The sequence below is a fragment of the Hemicordylus capensis genome, chromosome 5 (assembly GCF_027244095.1).
Source record: "Hemicordylus capensis ecotype Gifberg chromosome 5, rHemCap1.1.pri, whole genome shotgun sequence".
In the NCBI taxonomy this organism is placed as follows: Eukaryota; Metazoa; Chordata; class Lepidosauria; order Squamata; family Cordylidae; genus Hemicordylus; species Hemicordylus capensis.
Window position 1 is genome coordinate 134,194,543 of NC_069661.1, and position 17,247 is coordinate 134,211,789.

At 46.1% G+C, this 17,247-nt stretch overlaps 1 protein-coding gene across 12 annotated transcripts in view; it reads right to left on the reverse strand.

Moving 5' to 3' along the window:
- Positions 1-17,247, reverse strand: part of PRR5 (proline rich 5) — a 146,266-nt gene that overhangs the window by 50,243 nt on the left and 78,776 nt on the right. For all 12 annotated transcript variants that reach the window (XM_053253077.1, XM_053253075.1, XM_053253080.1 and 9 more), the window contains one exon: positions 8,794-8,842. In XM_053253077.1, the coding sequence (XP_053109052.1) occupies positions 8,794-8,842 (49 nt within the window). The remainder of the gene's footprint in view (positions 1-8,793; positions 8,843-17,247) is intronic.

Genomic DNA, 17,247 nt, shown 5'->3' on the forward strand with positions numbered 1-17,247 from the left:
ATAATAATAATAATTCAATTTCTATACTGCCCTTCCAAAAATGGCTCAGGGCGGTTTACAAAGAGAAATAACAAATAAGATGGCTCCCTGTCCCCAAAGGGCTCACATTCTAAAAAGAAACATAAGACACACACCAGCAACAGTCACTGGAAGTACTGTGCTGGGGGTGGATAGGGCCAGTTACTCTCCCCCTGCTAAATAAAGAGAATCACCACGGTAAAAGGTGCCTCTTTGCCCAGTTAGCAGGGTAACCTCTTCTAGTTGGACTAGACATGTAATAGCAGATCATTATTTCCTTGTTGGCATTTTTCATATATTTTTTTCCGGTTAAGCAACGTTTCTTCCAGTAACTTTGCAGTCTGAAGATCCTGAGTCCTGTTGCCCACTTGCCACCATATGTCCAGGGACTCCAGCACCTAGCGCGGTCCTTGTTGACCCGGGAGACGGTTAACAGATTTATTAAAGTTACATCTCACCATATTGTTGATGGGAGAGGCACTCTTTGTCTGGCTTCTCTAGTGAGACCTGTCCAGTATGGTTGGACCTCTGGCATAGCTCTCACTTTCCTCAGACCACGCAAGCCCCACAACCACGCCAAGGTAGTGCCTCACTGGGGGATGATGATGATGATGATGATGATGATTAATAATTCGATTTCTATACCACCCTTCCACAAATGGCTCAGGGTGGTTTACACAGAGAAATAATAAATAAATAAGATGGCTCCCTGTCCCCAAAGGGCTCACATTCTAAAAAAAAACCCCACAAGATAGACACCAGCAACAGTCACTGGAGGTACTGTGCTGGGGGTGGATAGGGCCAGTTACTCTTCCCCTGCTAAATAAAGAGGATCACCACAGTAAAAGGTGCCTCTTTGCCCAGTTCGCAGGGAATAATGCCAATGAAACGAATGACCTTCATGGGAATAAGATGTGACTTCTTGAAATTGTCTTGGAGGCCAAGATCCCTCAATAAGTGCATTGTTACACAGAGATTGTCCAGTAGCAGATTTCTTTGGAATCTGCTGTCAAGAGTCAGTTGTCCAAGTATGGCAGAACTTGAACACCTGACTCCTGCAGGTAACCCACTACCACGGCCATGCATTTCGTGAAAATGCGAGCAGCAGATGCGAGGCCGAAAGGAAGGGCTCTGAACTGGTATCCCATCTGTCCCACCTGGAAGTGGAAGAATTTGCAGTGTTGAGGATTAATGGTGATATGATAACAGGCATTCTTTAGGTTGATGGAGGCAAACCACATGTCCCTTTGGTGGAATGTAAGGATATCCTTTACTATAAGCATACAGAATTTCTTGTAACAAAGGTGAGTATTTAACTCTCAAAGGTCGAGGGCCACTGTGTGAAACAGAATGCTGGGCTAGATGGGCCTTGGGCCTGATCCAGCAGGGCTGTTCTTATGAGGACAAGATGGAGTTCTCCATTGTGCTTGGGGACTGCCAAAAAAGGGGAATAGAAACTGGGTACCCCTTCACAAGCCACCAGTTCCATAGCATCCTTTTCCAAGAGAGCAGTCACCTCTCCGGCCAGTGGGGTTATGGATTTGGTAGGTTGCACCTGGAATGGTAAGGCAGGGATGACTTTGAACTCCAGAGCATAGTCCACATGGATGATGATGATAACCCACTGGTTGGAGGTGATAGCATCCCAGCAGGACAGATAGGGGCAAAGGGAGGAGGCATGTGTTGGGGGTGCATCCGGGAGTGTCAGGCACATTTAGTGTAGGAGTCTGTTTTGGGCCTCAACTGGGTCTGCTTCTGAGGCTTAAAATGCTGGTATTGCTTTTTGTAAGACCCTTGTCAGTTTCTCTGAAAGGAAGATTCAATCTGCTGGGAATAAGAAGAAGCTCTAGACATGGAAGGTCTCATCCAACGGTATTGCCTTGACGTTTTATTCAAGGAAGTCTGCAGGCTAATGGAATGAGCGGTATTCCTGAGCTTCTGGACCTTTTTGAAAGTTTCATCTGTGGTAGGCCCAAAAAAGGCTTCCCCATCAAATGGTAGACCTTCAATTCTTGTATTAGCCTCTGAGGTCAGTCCTGATGAGTGCAGCCCGGCATGTCTGCAAAGGGCCACTGAAGAGGCCATTGACCTTGCCACGCAAATCAGCCTGATGCAGGGAAGAATATAGCTGTTGTTTAGGCAAATAAGTAGCCTCCCCACGAATTACCTGAGCAAGCTTTCTCTGTTCGTTGGCTAGCATGCCCAAGTGAGAGCCTATCTCTTCCCACATGAAAAGGTTGTACCTGCCCATGCATGCCTCGTAGTTTGACATTTTCAGCTGCAACATAGTGGTAGAATAAATGTGTCGGCTGATGGAATCCAACTTCCTACCCTCCATTGTCCACCAGTGCAGAGAGGGCTCTGTGTCTCGCGCGAGACTGGGCTGCTTCCACCATAACAGAATTCGACACTGGATGGCAAAGCAGGAATGGGCAGTCATCATACTGAATCTTGTATAAGCTCTCGATCTTCTTTGATGTGGGATGATTAGCAGAGGGTTTAGATCAAGGCTCCCTGGTTACATTCAGCAAGGGCTTAAATACTGGGAGAGCAACAGGTGTGTGTGCCTCCGAGTCAACCACCCCCCAAATCGGATCCACATCTGGTTTATCCAGTTGTTTGATCTTCAGACCCAGGGATGTTGCCATCCTTTGGACCTGCTCAGAGCAAGAGCGAAGGTCTTCAACAGAGGAATTGGGGTCTGGAACATCCCCTAATGGTACAGAATGGTCGCTGGATTGTGAGTCATCAGATTCAGGTACCGAATCTGGGACAAGATCCAATGTGGGAGACTCAGGTGGGGTCTCAGGTGCAGGTGGCTCCTGTGGTTCTGGTTGAGAAGGCAATACCTGAGACACTGGCCAAGTAGGCAGCAAGGGGTGAATAGGAGTAGTGGGTGGCAACGGAGCTCTCGGTTTCAAAGGAACTGTCACCGTCATCGGATTTTGGGGAGGTGGGACTGAACTGTTGATGTCCTCACCCCGATGCGTGTCAGGGCATGGCCTCCTTGGCTTGTGATGGCATCTGGCTGCAGACGAACTTGCATTCATTCAGCATTCAAAGTTTATTACGGTCTATGACCAGCACAACAAAGGGGGAAAATACAATTACAATATAAATAATTTTTTTAAAAAGTCAACAGTCTAACCCATCAACAATGTTATAACTGAAAGGTTATACAGCAGCACTAGGACTGTTAATTAAAAACTGGCGAATTTGAATGATTCATAGTATAGCCCCTTCAATCCCAGGGTCAGTCTCTGGGATAAGCATGATGAGAGCTGCCATAGTGCGGGTCATGATAGTGCTCCAAAGGCGGGGACGAATGATGGTACCAAGAGTAGTAGCCATCCCTGGTTCCATGTCGCCTCTCTTCATATGGATCCCAGAAATCATCCCAGTATGACCGGTACCGAGGATAGTAGGCATTTGGCTCATATGGGTCAGGGCCATATGGGTTGGACCCATAGGAGTCTGAGTGATCAGGCTGAGTATCATACCCCGATGAGCTATGCAGAGGGTAGTTAGACTCGTGTCTGGAGTCCTTAACAGGGACAGGTAACACTAGTTCTGGGTCAGGGTCCTGAAGGGTTATGGGCTCTGATGGAACCTGTTTCATCACTTTCTTCTTCTTTTTTGGTACAACAGGCGGACCCTGGTCCAGTAGATGGGCAGGGTGCTTTGAAGGGGACATAGGGGCATCTCCTGGTTGCAGCGCGTTTTTCTTTTTCTTGGAGGGTTCACCACCCTAAGAACCCTAAGAAAGCTTAGTGATCTGCAGGTGCACCGGGGAGACTTTCTTAGGCATGCCTCCTGCCCCTTTGCTCTGAACTATCGCCAATTGAACCAATTGGATATTGCCAATTGGACAGAGCGTTCGGTACAAAAGGGGCTGGTACTGAAGAAGGCAGCAGTACCAAGAGCCCTTTCACTCCCAAGTCTAGCCCTAGCCCTGGACCCCCACCTTGGGACAGGTCTCAATCACGTGGGTGGGTGTCTTCTGAGGTACTAGGTACCAAAGCCATAGCAGGAGCAAGCACCGTCTCCCTAAGAAGGGAGTGTAGGTGCAATTCTTACAGGCATGCTTAGACAGATTGCAACAGAAAATACAGGCTTCAACTCTATGAGATTTGCCGAGGCAGGTCAAGCAGAGCAAGTGGCAATGGTATCTTAGCGTTGCAGATTTGTGCAGCATTTAAAAATCTATCTACCGGCCATGCAGGAATGACCAGTCCGGGGAAAGGTGGGTGGCTCCGAATTCCCCACAGGAAAATATTAAGAGCGAAAGAGTGGCTGCAAAACATGGTTCATTCCATCACATTCTCCTCACGCGTCTTTTTTCTTTTATTTTCTTTTTACATTATTCCAGGATAATGGATGAGCACTGCCCCTGAATCAAAAGAAAAATTGGTGAAAGGAGGGGTAGTCACTGGAGAAGACTACCCTGAAAAATTCTGAGGGGAGGGAATGAATGAAAAATGGCAGTGAAAAAAGGCAGGAACGAGGCGGCGGGGGGTGGGGGGGAAACCCATGCAATAAAACAAGACACAAAAGGTGAAAGGCTAGAGGAATAATTGAGAAGTGGAGGCAGAATAAAAGGAGTGTCAAATTAAGAGTAGAAAGGAGAAAAAGAATTATTCAGACACTTATTCGATCAAGCAGAGCAAGAGAGCACTGAAGATGCTGCTGATCCTACGGCAGACAACGAAAAACTGAACTGAGGGGGAACAGGTGTAAGGCTGGAGGGGTGGAGCTACTACCCAAACCAGGAAGAGCTTGAGAATTCTGCAGACTTCTCCTGCACAGGTGGGGAGCCCATGGGTAATGGACAGAGACCATGCCAAAGAACCTAACCCCCCGCCCCCGAATTCCCATTGACTCATTGTCTCGTTATCCACGGTTTAGTTATCCATGGTTGTAGGCAAGACGGAACCCCCCGGATATCAAGGGCCAGCTCTATAGTAATTATACTGTAAATGATTTTTCATCTTAACGTTTTAAGGCTTTAGGAAGGTAAGTTGATTAAGTTTTAGAACAGTGAATGGACAAGCCATATTAAGACTCTTTGTTGTACAGGTTTCTATACATATGGGCTGACATCAAGACTAACACGGCACAATTGTTAGGGACATGTTTTTGAAAGGCATAGATGGCAGGGAAAATCAGCAAAATTTTCCTTGCCTCCATAATGCCAGTGCAACATTAGTCTGGATTTCAGTCATATACAGTGGTCCCTCGACTTACGAAGTACTCGACATCCGAAGATTTTGACTTACGAACGACAAAAAATACCGGAAGTCGTTGCCGGTTTAGATGCGGCTTCCTCGACCTACGAATTTTTAGATGCGGTTTCCTCGACTTACGAATGTTTCCGGACCTCCGTGGATGCGCTTTTCGACTTACAAAAATTTCGACCTATGAACGTGCGTTCGGAACGGATTATCTTCATAAGTCGAGGGACCACTGTACATGTTTTTGCATGAATGGCTGTATGTGTTTATTTTAAAAATTAATCTAGGTACAGACACTCTCAAATGTATAGTACAGATACGAAATACACTGCTGTATGTTGAACATTTGGTTTGGCAGTCTGGAGTTCAGGCCAGTTTGGCGGCAGGGGGCAGGGTTACCTTTAAGGAGCAGGGAGGGTGCTCATCCTCCCCGCATTTCCCCTGCTGACGCTGTCTCCAAACAGCTGGCGTGAAGTGGCAGTGTACCTCTGTGATGCCTCGGTCAGCGTTGGACCAGAAGTGGCCGGAAATATGGCGGGAGTGTGGGGGGGGGGTGCAAGCACCCTCCATGCTCCTTAAAAGGTAAACCCGCACCCCCACTGCCGAACTGGCCAAGCACCAGTTCATGCACATCCCTTGTATATACACGGATCATATGTATGTTGAAACATCACTTATTATTTGGACTATCGAGAGCTTAGCAGTTGTGTAGATCTAGTTGGACCATATCATTTCAGATCGCAGGTGGGGATCAGATGCTGGATTCCATTCTGTCCCTTTTCAGGCTTTCTCAGTGGTTTTAAAACATTTTATCTTCAGGGAACATTTTCCTGATTGACTTATTTGCTAGGAAATCCCTAGATATTGGCAGAGGGTACTGGGACATGACACATTCAAGTTGCTCCCACAGTTGCCCCATATTAATAGAGTATGTGCCTTAAACTCCCCAGCTGTTTATTTCCAAGATACTTTTCCGGAGCAGTGTTCTTCCATGGGAAGGACTGACAACCTCTCCATCTTCCACAATGACATATTGGGTCTGTATATAGCTGCCTCTGCCCCTCTCAGTAGTGAGTTACCCACCACTATCACAAGTGTCCTCCTCCTTGGGGCAGAGGTGGGTTCCTACCATCTGTGGGAGACTGAGAATCTTCCTACTTGTTCCATGGAAGCTGGATGGGAATCTTTGTCGATATGGCTGTGAATCACCTTCCATAGAAATAGCCTGGTATCAGTTGTTCATTGCCAGTGGCACAGAATATCTTCTGGTCTTCCTGCTTATTCCTAGCAGATGAAAGCACAGCTTTGCTATATCTCTGGAAGTTACTAGCTACAGCATTAGGGGTGTGGACAAAATGGATTTTGCATTTTTGTTTCAAGCTCAAAACAAAACAAAATGCAGACGGCTGAAATGTTTTGTTAAAACAACGGTTAAGCTGGTTGTTTCAACCAAATAAAACTTGAAAATTTTTGAGTGTTTCGGCCATAGTGCCAAAAAGAGTGCCCCGCTCTGTTGCCAGATTTGGCTTTTTAAAAGCCAAATTCTGGGTTACGGCTCATTTGACCCACGAGTATACCCCTTAGGTTCTGGCATCGATGCGAACTGCACCGTGTACTCACAGATAAGTTTGAGGGTCAACTCATGAGTAAAGGGTACTCATGCATGTTTTTGGAGCATGAGTTAAACTGAAAGCATCTTAACTTTCAGTTGAAACCAAAAGTTTTTAATGACTGAATTTGCAGCCTTTTAAAAAGGAAAATCTCACTGCACACTGTAGAAAATAGAAGTATAACATGGTGCTTACCCATACTGGCTAAGTGCAGTCTCCGTATTCAGAGGCAGTATACCTCTGATCTAGATCTACCTCTGATCTATGTTTAAAGGCAGTTTGACACTGCCTTGTGTGTTTTTGCAAGACCCCCTGCCATCTTGTTGCCATGTCATATTTCCGCCTAAGCCCAATTACCACCTCATCGCATCCTGCATGCCCTGACAAGGCTCCTTGCCTTGTCAGCGAAGGGAGAAAAATAGAAGCTCATAAAAGGATAGGGAGGGGAAAATAAAATCTGTTTTACTCTAGAAGTGCCAGAGTGCACTTCTTTGCGCTCCATATCAAACAGTATGTTCAGAACCAGGAAGTAACTTGCCAGGACTTGCCCCCACTTAGCTCTTGCTTCAAAAGGCTACAATTGTCAATCGTTGATTCATCCTGTTATTATTGGGACTTCAGAGACCAACAACTCAGGAAATATTGCAGCAATTTCCCCAAAACATTTATGCTCCAGCTGTACCTTAATTTTAAAGAAGATTCAAATGGACTTTATTAAAATAAAAAAGATATGTTATCTGAAACATATTGACCCCCTCTTTTTAGGAGCTGGTAGTTAAAATGCTCTATCAGCCATTTTTCAACAGTTCTGCACCAAATTTGGAGGGGTGGTGTCTCTTGTCACCTAGTTGATATTGCAATCAAGTAGATTTGACAGTTTTGATTTTTATGACCAATAGAATGTTCAGGGCTTATAACGGTAGAATGCTGAAATAACTCCTTATCTTAACTATACTGGCACTACTGTGCCTGTATAATTCTTTGTGCCATTAAAAAACTATGATTATTAACAGTGAAAAGAAACAGATGTACAGGTGGGCCTCATTATCCATGGTTCCAACAAACCGCGGTTTCGCACATCCACAGTGAGGTCCTAGAGACCTGGTTTCCATATGACTGCAGGTGCAAAAATAGGCAATTTTCACCTATACGTGTATAGGGCCACTAGAAATGACTTCCAGAGTCATTTCCAATCTTGAGGCAGTGTGGAGCCATTTTATGGCGTGTGTGTGTGTGTGTGTTTGTGTGTGTACACACACGAATGCCCGTTATTTTTTGCTAAAATTGGAGCAAATTTTGCAGGAACCTAACCCCTAGATTCCCATAGGGGTAAAGTTCCGTTATTCGCAATTTCCATATGCGCATCTATAGGCGAGAATACAACCCCTGCGAATAATGAGGGCCACCTGTATTTTGTTAGTAATGTGATAGCTTCATGTATTTGTCAAAGTGCTATGCCACGCCATGTTAAAGCAGTGACCATTTTTATTTCGTTATTTTCAAAACCTTTTCCTAAGTAATGCTATCTAGTTTTTTTTATTATGTTCAATACATCACTTGAATTAATAGAAACCAAACAGATTTTATTTATTTTGCAATTGCTTTGATGTGAAATCAGATTTGTACTGAACTGTGTTTTTTCTGTATAAAAGAGGATTCAGTCATAGTCCTTGTCTGCAGTTTAAAGGTTTACCACCACCATGAGAACTAGGGCTTCAACCTTTCTGTCTATATAAACATCCTCCAGTGTTCTTTTGGAGCATGCTTTTTGCAAGAGCACATGGGCCCTATATGAAACTTCAGTCAGCCTGGCATGTACAGTTTCTTAGAACGCAAATGTTCCTAGTTTGCTCAGCTCAATAACATGTTTCAGTCAAGTCAGAAATGCATGAACAAGTAATATCTATCACAACAAAGGAGCAAACTGTACAAACCTGTAAATATTCAGTAAAAAAGGATCCCATCTCAGTTTTCAGTAGCTGCCTGTTCCAAATAGAATAAAAAGATCCATATTATCATCACATTGTACTGTATATGTACTGTAATGAAATAGGTTTTTGGCTTACTCTGGTCATGCCAGAGTAAATTTGTACAATGTTTTGTACAAAATTATACTGCATATTAGAAGCATGATCTTTATGCATTATTTTTAGCAGTAATTAAAATTTCTAAAGTAAGATTTTTATATGAGTCAGTTCTCAACAATGTAAAACAATGTTGGTGTCTCCACTTCACTTTTCAAAACAAAAAACAACAACCAAAACCCTGATGTAAAAAGTGGATTTTTTACCCTGGATATAAATCAGGTTATACTCTAACACTCAATGAAAAACCCAAATTGTGTGTGAAGTGTTCCCCAGTAGCTCACAGGGACTTCAGGGTAAATCTGGCTGATATGTGAATGCACACCCTCCATTCTGGAGGAGATATGAGCTAAAAATCCTGTGTGAAAAATGCCCTGGTTGTGTTCAGGACTATTCTCCACACCAGTCAGCATTAAGTCTCCAGATAGTCTCTCTCTGTTCTTCAGCAAACATTTGTGCTTTGTCTCCTCCATTTTGGGGAGCAAAGTATGGAAGTTAATTGCTGGAAGGGAGAGAGGGTGCATGAGAATGAGGAAAACTAATCACTACAATGCCTGCTGCTTGCCTCTAGGTGGTGTGTCACTGAACATCCAGGGGAGGAGAGATGATTTTGTGGTAGCAAGCATGACTTGTCCCCTTAGCTAAGCAGGGTCCACCCTGGTTGCATTTGAATGGAAGACTTGATGTGTGAGCACTGTAAGATATTCCCCTAAGGGGATGGAGCCACTCTGGGAAGAGCAGAAGGTTCCAAGTTCCTTCCCTGGCTTCTCCAAGATAGGGCTGGGAGAGATTCCTGCCTGCAAACTTTGAGAAGCTGCTGCCAGTCTGTGCAGACAATACTGAGCGAGAAGGACCCATGGTCTGACTCAGTATATGGCAGCTTCCTATGTTCCTATGTTTGCAGCAGCAGTCTCTCTGGTTGTGCTTGCTGGCTGGCGCTCTCTCTCTCTCTCTCTCTCTCTCTCTCTCTCTCTCTCTCTCGCATGAGTGTTCATTTTTTCAGAGCATGCATGTTCAACAGGGAAAACCAGCAAAAGGGAGAGCCAGCACAGCCGGAGAGACCTCTGCCACAGATCCTGGATGTCCACTGCCTGCTACAGCAAAGAGCAACACTGCAGCCCAAGGGAGCCAGTGAGCATTGTTACAGCTGGTCTTCCTAGCAGTATGAGTGCCATTCAAAATCATTTCATTTGCTGCTTTTGTCACTTGTGCCATAAGTTGCTGCCCCTGTTTTAGGATAACCAAGAAACAACACCTAGGATGAAGTTGTGCAGGTGAACAAGAGATGGCGTTATATAAGACCATATTAAAAGTTCTGTTGGTTCCGGCTGATAGTTCATCAAGTCCCTTTTCTAGCAGTGACTGGCCAGATGCTTCTGGAAGACCAACAGAGCATGAAGGCAACCTCTCCCCAGTTGTATATCCCCATCAATCTGGTATTCAAAAAACAGGTTGCTTATCTCTAACTTATGATCTCCGTGGGGATCCATGGTCACTCACAATTGGATCTTCCGCACCTGCACAGTAGGCCCGTGAAAGAATCTTTAGTTCCATTTAGGTGATCTGGCCCTTTAAGGTATAGTGATATCAGAGCCTTCAAAAGGACCTACAGAATCAGCAGTCAAGCATCTCCCTCTTCGGTTCCTGAAACTACCGCTGCAAAGAGACTGACAACATCCAGAGGTAGAAGAAGACAGCGAGTTCACTGACCCGCCTCACCAATATGATGGCAACTAGGAAGGCAGTCTTCAGGCATAGCAGCCATGGGAGACAACAGTAAAGGTCGCCCTGAGCCTCTGTAAGCGTGGACAGCACCAGCGAAAGGCCCCAAGGCTCAATGGGTGCCCGCACCAGATGGTATAGGTTATTAACCCCTTTTAGAAAGTGTTTAGAGTCAGGATAGACAAAGATGGATTTGCCATCCCAGCCCTAGTGGTGTGCTGAAATGATGGCGAGGTAAGCTTTAATGGAGGTGTTAAAAAGTTCCAGTCCTTTGAGATAGGGGAGGTAGAGGAGTATCTGCCATATTGAGGCCTTGAGAGAATGCTTTAAAGGCTAGGAGAACAGACAGGAGCTCTAAAAGGTTATTATGGAGTTCCTGCTGCTCAGGAACTCCACAGGCCTCACAATTTCATAGTCTCACAATGAGCACCCCAACCCTGCATAGAAGCATCGGTAGTGACCGATACCATAGGGTTTAGCATTTGAAAAGGCATTCCTTGCGTCAGGCAGTCAGGCTGAGACCACCAAAGTATGTCTTGTAGGATATTATCTGGGACAACTAACCACTTGTTCTGGCTGTCTAGATTCAGCCAGACGACAGACAGCAGCCAGAGCTAGAGCCTCCTCACCCTCAAGTGTGCATTCGCCACAGTCATACATGAAGCCATCAGGCCCAACAAGCTCTGGATGGAACAAGCCCATTGCCCAGGGGCTGACTGGAAGGTGACCACCATGGAGGAGATGGCCTGGATGCGTTCTGCAGGTAAGTATGAATGTTTCTCACCAGCATCCAGGATCATACTGATGTACTGGAGGGCACACTGGGCGGGGGGGGGGGGGGTCGGGTCAAGACTAATTTTTTTAGATTGACACTGAGCCCCAGATCTGCCAGAAGACAGCTGTAGGTTGAATAATAGAGTTGATTTCTCCCTTGCTGTAAAAAGCCAGTCATCAAGATAAGGAAAGACAGATACATCTTGAACACAGAGATAGGCAATGACAGCCACCATGCACTGGTGCACCTTTTCACAAAGGCCGGACGGGAGCACCTTGTACTGGTAGGCCTGAGTGCCCAGACAAAAGTGCAAGAACTAGTGGCGCTGAGGACATATAGAGATGTGAAAGTAAGCATCCTTTAAGTCTAAAGATGCAAATCACTCCTCCTCCCAGAGCAGTGGCAATATTGACTGTAAAGAAATCATGCAGAATTTGGAGGTCCGGACAAATTTGTTCAGTTCTCTCAGTTCCAGGATGGGGCGGAGCCACAATCATGTTTAGGGACCTGGAAGTATCTGGAATAGAACCAAGTGTGCATGGGGGAAGGTGGAACTGGTTCTATGGCATCCTTTTGGAGCAGCGAAAACACCTCTTCTTCAAGGATAGGAGTTGCGTGGGTGTATTTTATGCCTACATGGGTGGGTACAGAGTCAAATTCAATAGCCTAGCCGTTGGTCACTATGCATAACACCCAGGAGTCTGCTGTTACTTAATGCCAAGAAGGTAGGAAAGGGGCGAGATGGATGCCAGCTGAAGAAACAGGGAGAGATACTTCCAGGTCCAAAACATTAAAACGACTGCTTTGGTTGTTCTTGAGATTTGGCTTTTTGTTGGCCCTTCTGACACTGATGGCCACCTGAAATATTACTTAGATCCACCATGGTAACATCCTCTATTTTGGGAAGGCTGAGGTTGGTACCTCTGTTTGAAAGTAGGACAATACCGCTGATGGTAAGACGAAGATAACCGGGACTGTGAGAAGGTCTTAGCAGTATAGAGCAATTTCTTTAGTTTTTCCATTGTGTCGTAAATGTCCTTTGAGAATAATCCTTCACCATCAAATGGGAGATTCTCAGTCTTTCCCTTTTTCTTGGCTCCAGATGTGTAGATCAGAGCCAGGCATGACAACAAAGTACAATGGATCCTGCCAGTACTTTCAACTCTGTCTCGATCAGGTGTTTGGCCATGCTTAGTTGTTGTCTCATGAAATCCACTGATTTCAAGAGGGTAGAAAGGAACCTGCCCTTAAAGGGCTCATGCAGAGCATTCTTCATCTTTAATGTTGTCCCATAGAGATTGTTGGTATTTGGCCATACAGGTCAGGTAGTTCGCTACCTTGACTGAAAGGCATCTTGAAGAATAAAACCTCCGTGCCATGGAGTCCAGCTTATGGCCTTCTTTATCTTCTGGGGCCGAGTGTTTCTGCATGGATTTGGATTGCAACACACAGTCCACCACTAGGGAGTTCGGTGCTGAGTGTTTGAAAAGGAAAGGGCAGGAGGCCTCCTGGACCTGATACAGGTACTCTAGTTTCTTACAGGAAGAGTAGGTGTTACCGGGGCAGACCAAGCCAAACAGTAGTATTAGAAGAGCAGGGGGATGAGCCACAGACATGGTAGATAGGTAACTGTACACAAGGTCCATGACCATAACCTCCAGTGGGGGAATCTCAAGGAGCAAGACCCTAGCCATTTCTTGAACTTGTACCCAATAGGATTTGGTTTCCTTGGATGGGGAGTTCGATGGTCAATTGCCAACATTATCATCGGGCGAGGTCCCCAGATGCACCTCTGACACATCAGAGTCAGGATCAGAGAAGTACGAGGACCCCCACATCGGAGTCAGGGTCCTCAGAAGAAGGATCCCTAGAAGCAGGCTGCAAGGGGAAAGACAGTGATGCCGGCACAGACGGAGGGCACATTGGCCCAGCATTCACTGGAGGAGTAGGTGTTAAGGGATGAGCCGGAATGAAGGGTAACTCAGGAGCAGGCAGCATCGGCAGCACTGCTGTGGGTGGCAGAGCCCTGGGCAGTGGAGTGGAGGGCCTCGAAGGCATAGGCGGTACAGCAGGCTTTTTGAAAGGATCCGAGGGAGGGATATTCAGTGGATCCAGCAAACCTCCCCTGAGACTCATGGTCTTCCAGAGTTTGTACTCCTCAAAATCATAAGGCAAAACTGGTGAGCTATATAGAGAACGGGCCCGAAAGCATTCTCTAATTCTGAGGTGTGATGAATCAAAGCCCCCTGGGGAGCTGTAATAGTCTAGAGGGTTGTGAGGAGCATGGGAAGCTGAGAAATGAAAACACTCCTTCCAGGGTAAAACCGAAGGACACTGTGGCGTATATGTGTACAAGCCACCAGTCAGCATCTTAGATATTGGCATGGGTGATTCAGGTTCCTCGGTGTCAAGTCCTTGTGACAGGGTGAACCCTTTAAAGGTAGAGCCTGATGGAGTCAAATTCGCAGATCCCAAGAGGCATTCCAGCTCCTGATACAGCAGGCTTTGGAGTGCCGGGGAATCCAAGGAAGGTGTCACTGGATGCTCAGGTGATCGATGAGAGAGTGACTGAACCGGTGTTGATGTTTGAGAAATGACTATGAGTGAAGACAAGCAGGAGAAAGACAATGTGGATCCGAAATCGTTACCAGCATCGACGTCTTTATGGAGGTTGAGGGTGTTGATGACGCCAAAGGCAAACCACAAGCTGGCGCCAATGAAGTGTGTGGCATCAATGTCAATTATGTTGAATGTCTCCGCACTGAGGGTAGATGAGTTTATGTCAGTGGAGTCTGTGTCAAGCATGCTGGCGCCATGGGTCGGGATCCCATTGACCCTGAAGGAGAGGAGCTTGGGCGTCCTGGACTCAACAAAGTCAATGAAGCAGTCATCAAAGACAAGAGTCGAAGGGAGAATGATGTTGCAGGTTGAGCCGAAGCAGGAGAGGGCATTCTTGTTGATGGCACAGTTGGTACTCTCAGCACTGAGCCCAACACCAAGCCTGACTTAGCACCAAATTTGCCATGGTTGACACCCCTGAGGAAGCATGTTTTTCCTTCTTTTTGTGGGGCTCTCCTGATGAAGAACGGTGGCAATCATGTTTATGCTTAAGCCATTCACACCCTCTTTCCATGGGTTTCATAAAAGTGCCAGTTGAGCCCAAGGGCATGGATGCTGATGGTGCGGGCGCTGAGGTCAATATCAATGACCTGCTAGATGCTGTGGTTTTTGGCAGTGATGGCCAGCTCAGGCTCGGCGTCCCCAGGTGAAGAATATTTTCATACAGAGACGCCTTCAGACAAAGTTCTTGGCTTAGTCGTGTCTTCTTCTTAAAAGACAGACAGATCTTACAGGCACTAGTGTTGTGGGAATCCCCCAGAAATTAGGCAGTCAGCATGCCCATCTGAGGAAGGCATAGTATCTTTACAGGTTGCATAGTGTTTAAAGCTAAGTCCAAGTACGGTCCAAGTCAGCCAAAAAAATATTAAAAAATCAGAGATAGAATGCCTAAGCCGAAGGGAGCCAAGTCCAGAAACAGTCCGAGGTCAGAATATCCAAGTTGAGAAACAGTCCAGAGTATTAAGCAGAAAGAATAGTCAAGAAAAGTCTGAGTCAAAAGTCCAAATATCAAAAAAGTTTCTAAACCTCTTACAGGAACAAGGGAAAACAGGAGCAGATCCTTCTCGAGGCAGCACGAGCAGCAAACGAGAAGGAACTGAAGAGGAAGGTGATAGACTGCCGGTTCTATAGGCATCCCTTGAAGGCTCTGATATCACTACGCCTTAAAGGGCCAGAGTGTCTAAACAGAGCTAAAGATTCTTCCATGGGCCTACTGCACAGGCGCAAAAGACCCAGTTGTGAGGGACCATGGATCCCTACAGAGATATCGTTCCTTGTGTTCATTCTGAATCTACAGCCAATACACTTTAATGAGTGATCCTGAGGTTTAGTATTACAATCAGTCATCCAAAAACCTTCAGTTTAAGATTACTTTACATTTCCATTTTCACTCATGCTCTAACAAGCATGCAAATTGCAAGTTAAGGTGCCCATCTTAACTTGCATGCCATATAAGCTGCAAAGACAGTACAGTTCTGTATATTATGCTGACCTCACAAATGAGGCTCCCAGCATCCAAACTTTACCTTGGTCTTTCAACTAGACATTGGGCTGGGGAGGGATGCATCCAGGCAGAAATGCAACCAGTGCACTTTCCATGATCACTTCCTGGAGGCCCCAATAAATTTCTGCCTGATGCATTTCTACAATGCACAGTGATTTTCAAAAATGCCACCTATACTAAATGTCCAGCAAGAAATTCATCAGGTCCCCAATCCAGCCACATCATTTCCTAAAAATACACCTGATGGATTTCTGTGTGATGCATTTCTGCAGGCACAGTTGTTCCTCCAAATGCTTTGTACTATAGTAAATACTAGCTGACCCCACACAGAGCATCTGTGCACTCTTTGGGGCCGGCGGTTACCTCCCCCCACCACTTCTGCCCGAGTCTCTGCTTCTGGGCCCAGCCACCTCTCCTCTCCACTGCCACTTCTGCACACACACACACTTTCTTTCCCCCTTCCTGGGCCTTGCTTCCACGGCCGGGCCCGCCACCTCTGGCCTCCATGGCTGGGCCACCGCCGCGGCAACCAATCCTCCTGGGTGCACCTCAGCCAAAGGCAGCATGTCCGCCGCCCAGCCAATCAGTTGGGCTCTGGGACGCACATTCCAAGGCACACCCAGGAGAATTAATATAACAGATTCAGGGAGGCTTTTCTTCACCAACTACCATTAGGCTGTTGCCAATACAAGAGCTTTCTTGACCCTCAATCTGAATGGAGGAAGGAGGAAAGATTGCTAGGTTAGGACACTTCCTGACTTTGTGGACTGTATTTAACTGTATTTCACCGCATGCCATTACAGAACAAGACGATGGAGAGCATTGCCTGATCGCATTAAAACATGCTGACACATTTCTTCCCCTAAAAGGACAAGAACATCTATTTTAAGGGTAGAGGTGAATATGTCTGTGAATTATGTGCCATCCTTTATTTGGCTTAATTTATTTGGCTTGGGAGGTCTTGGCGGGGGGGGGCACTGCACTGAGCCGAGTGCCTGGCCTTTTGCTCCTTCACTGGCTGGTGTCTGGTTCTCCAGTGAAGCCCCAGGTTGCTCTGACCACAACCTATAGTTAGGGTTGCTGAAGGGACACTTGGTCAGGCCACAGTTCAGACACTACATGATAGTCCATTGCTGATTACAGTGCTTTCTCTGGCACAGGGTTGAGCTGACTCCAGGGACAAGGAGGGAGAAACAAGCTTTGCAGATGGTTCTTTTCACAGAGGGATTCTGCGTTAAGATGAGCCATTGGCTGATACTAGTCTGTTTGTGGCAATAGTAATAAGCCAACTCCTGGCTGTCTGGATTCTGAGCATGTACACAATGTGCTGCCTGTTACAGAAAGCTCTGGAACGCTTCTTTGTCCTTTATCATGGCTGGTAGGAGAAGACCAGTAGTCACAGTGGTGAGACAACCAACCATAAACAGTAACTTTTTCACTGGAGGCTTTCTCCCTGCACAGTTACCCCAGCAACACTTGGTGGACAGATATCAAGAGCTGCTCATCATCCATGCACAACAGCCACTCCAATGTCATCACTTCCCCTGGTGAAAGATTATTTGAGGACTACAATTGAATCACTCAGAAATTCATCATAGGCACCTCTTTAAAGTAAACTGGAGAAGCCGCAGCTGTTAAATTTCTTCCTGGGTGCATCCCTCCCTTGCCCAATGTCCAGCTGAAA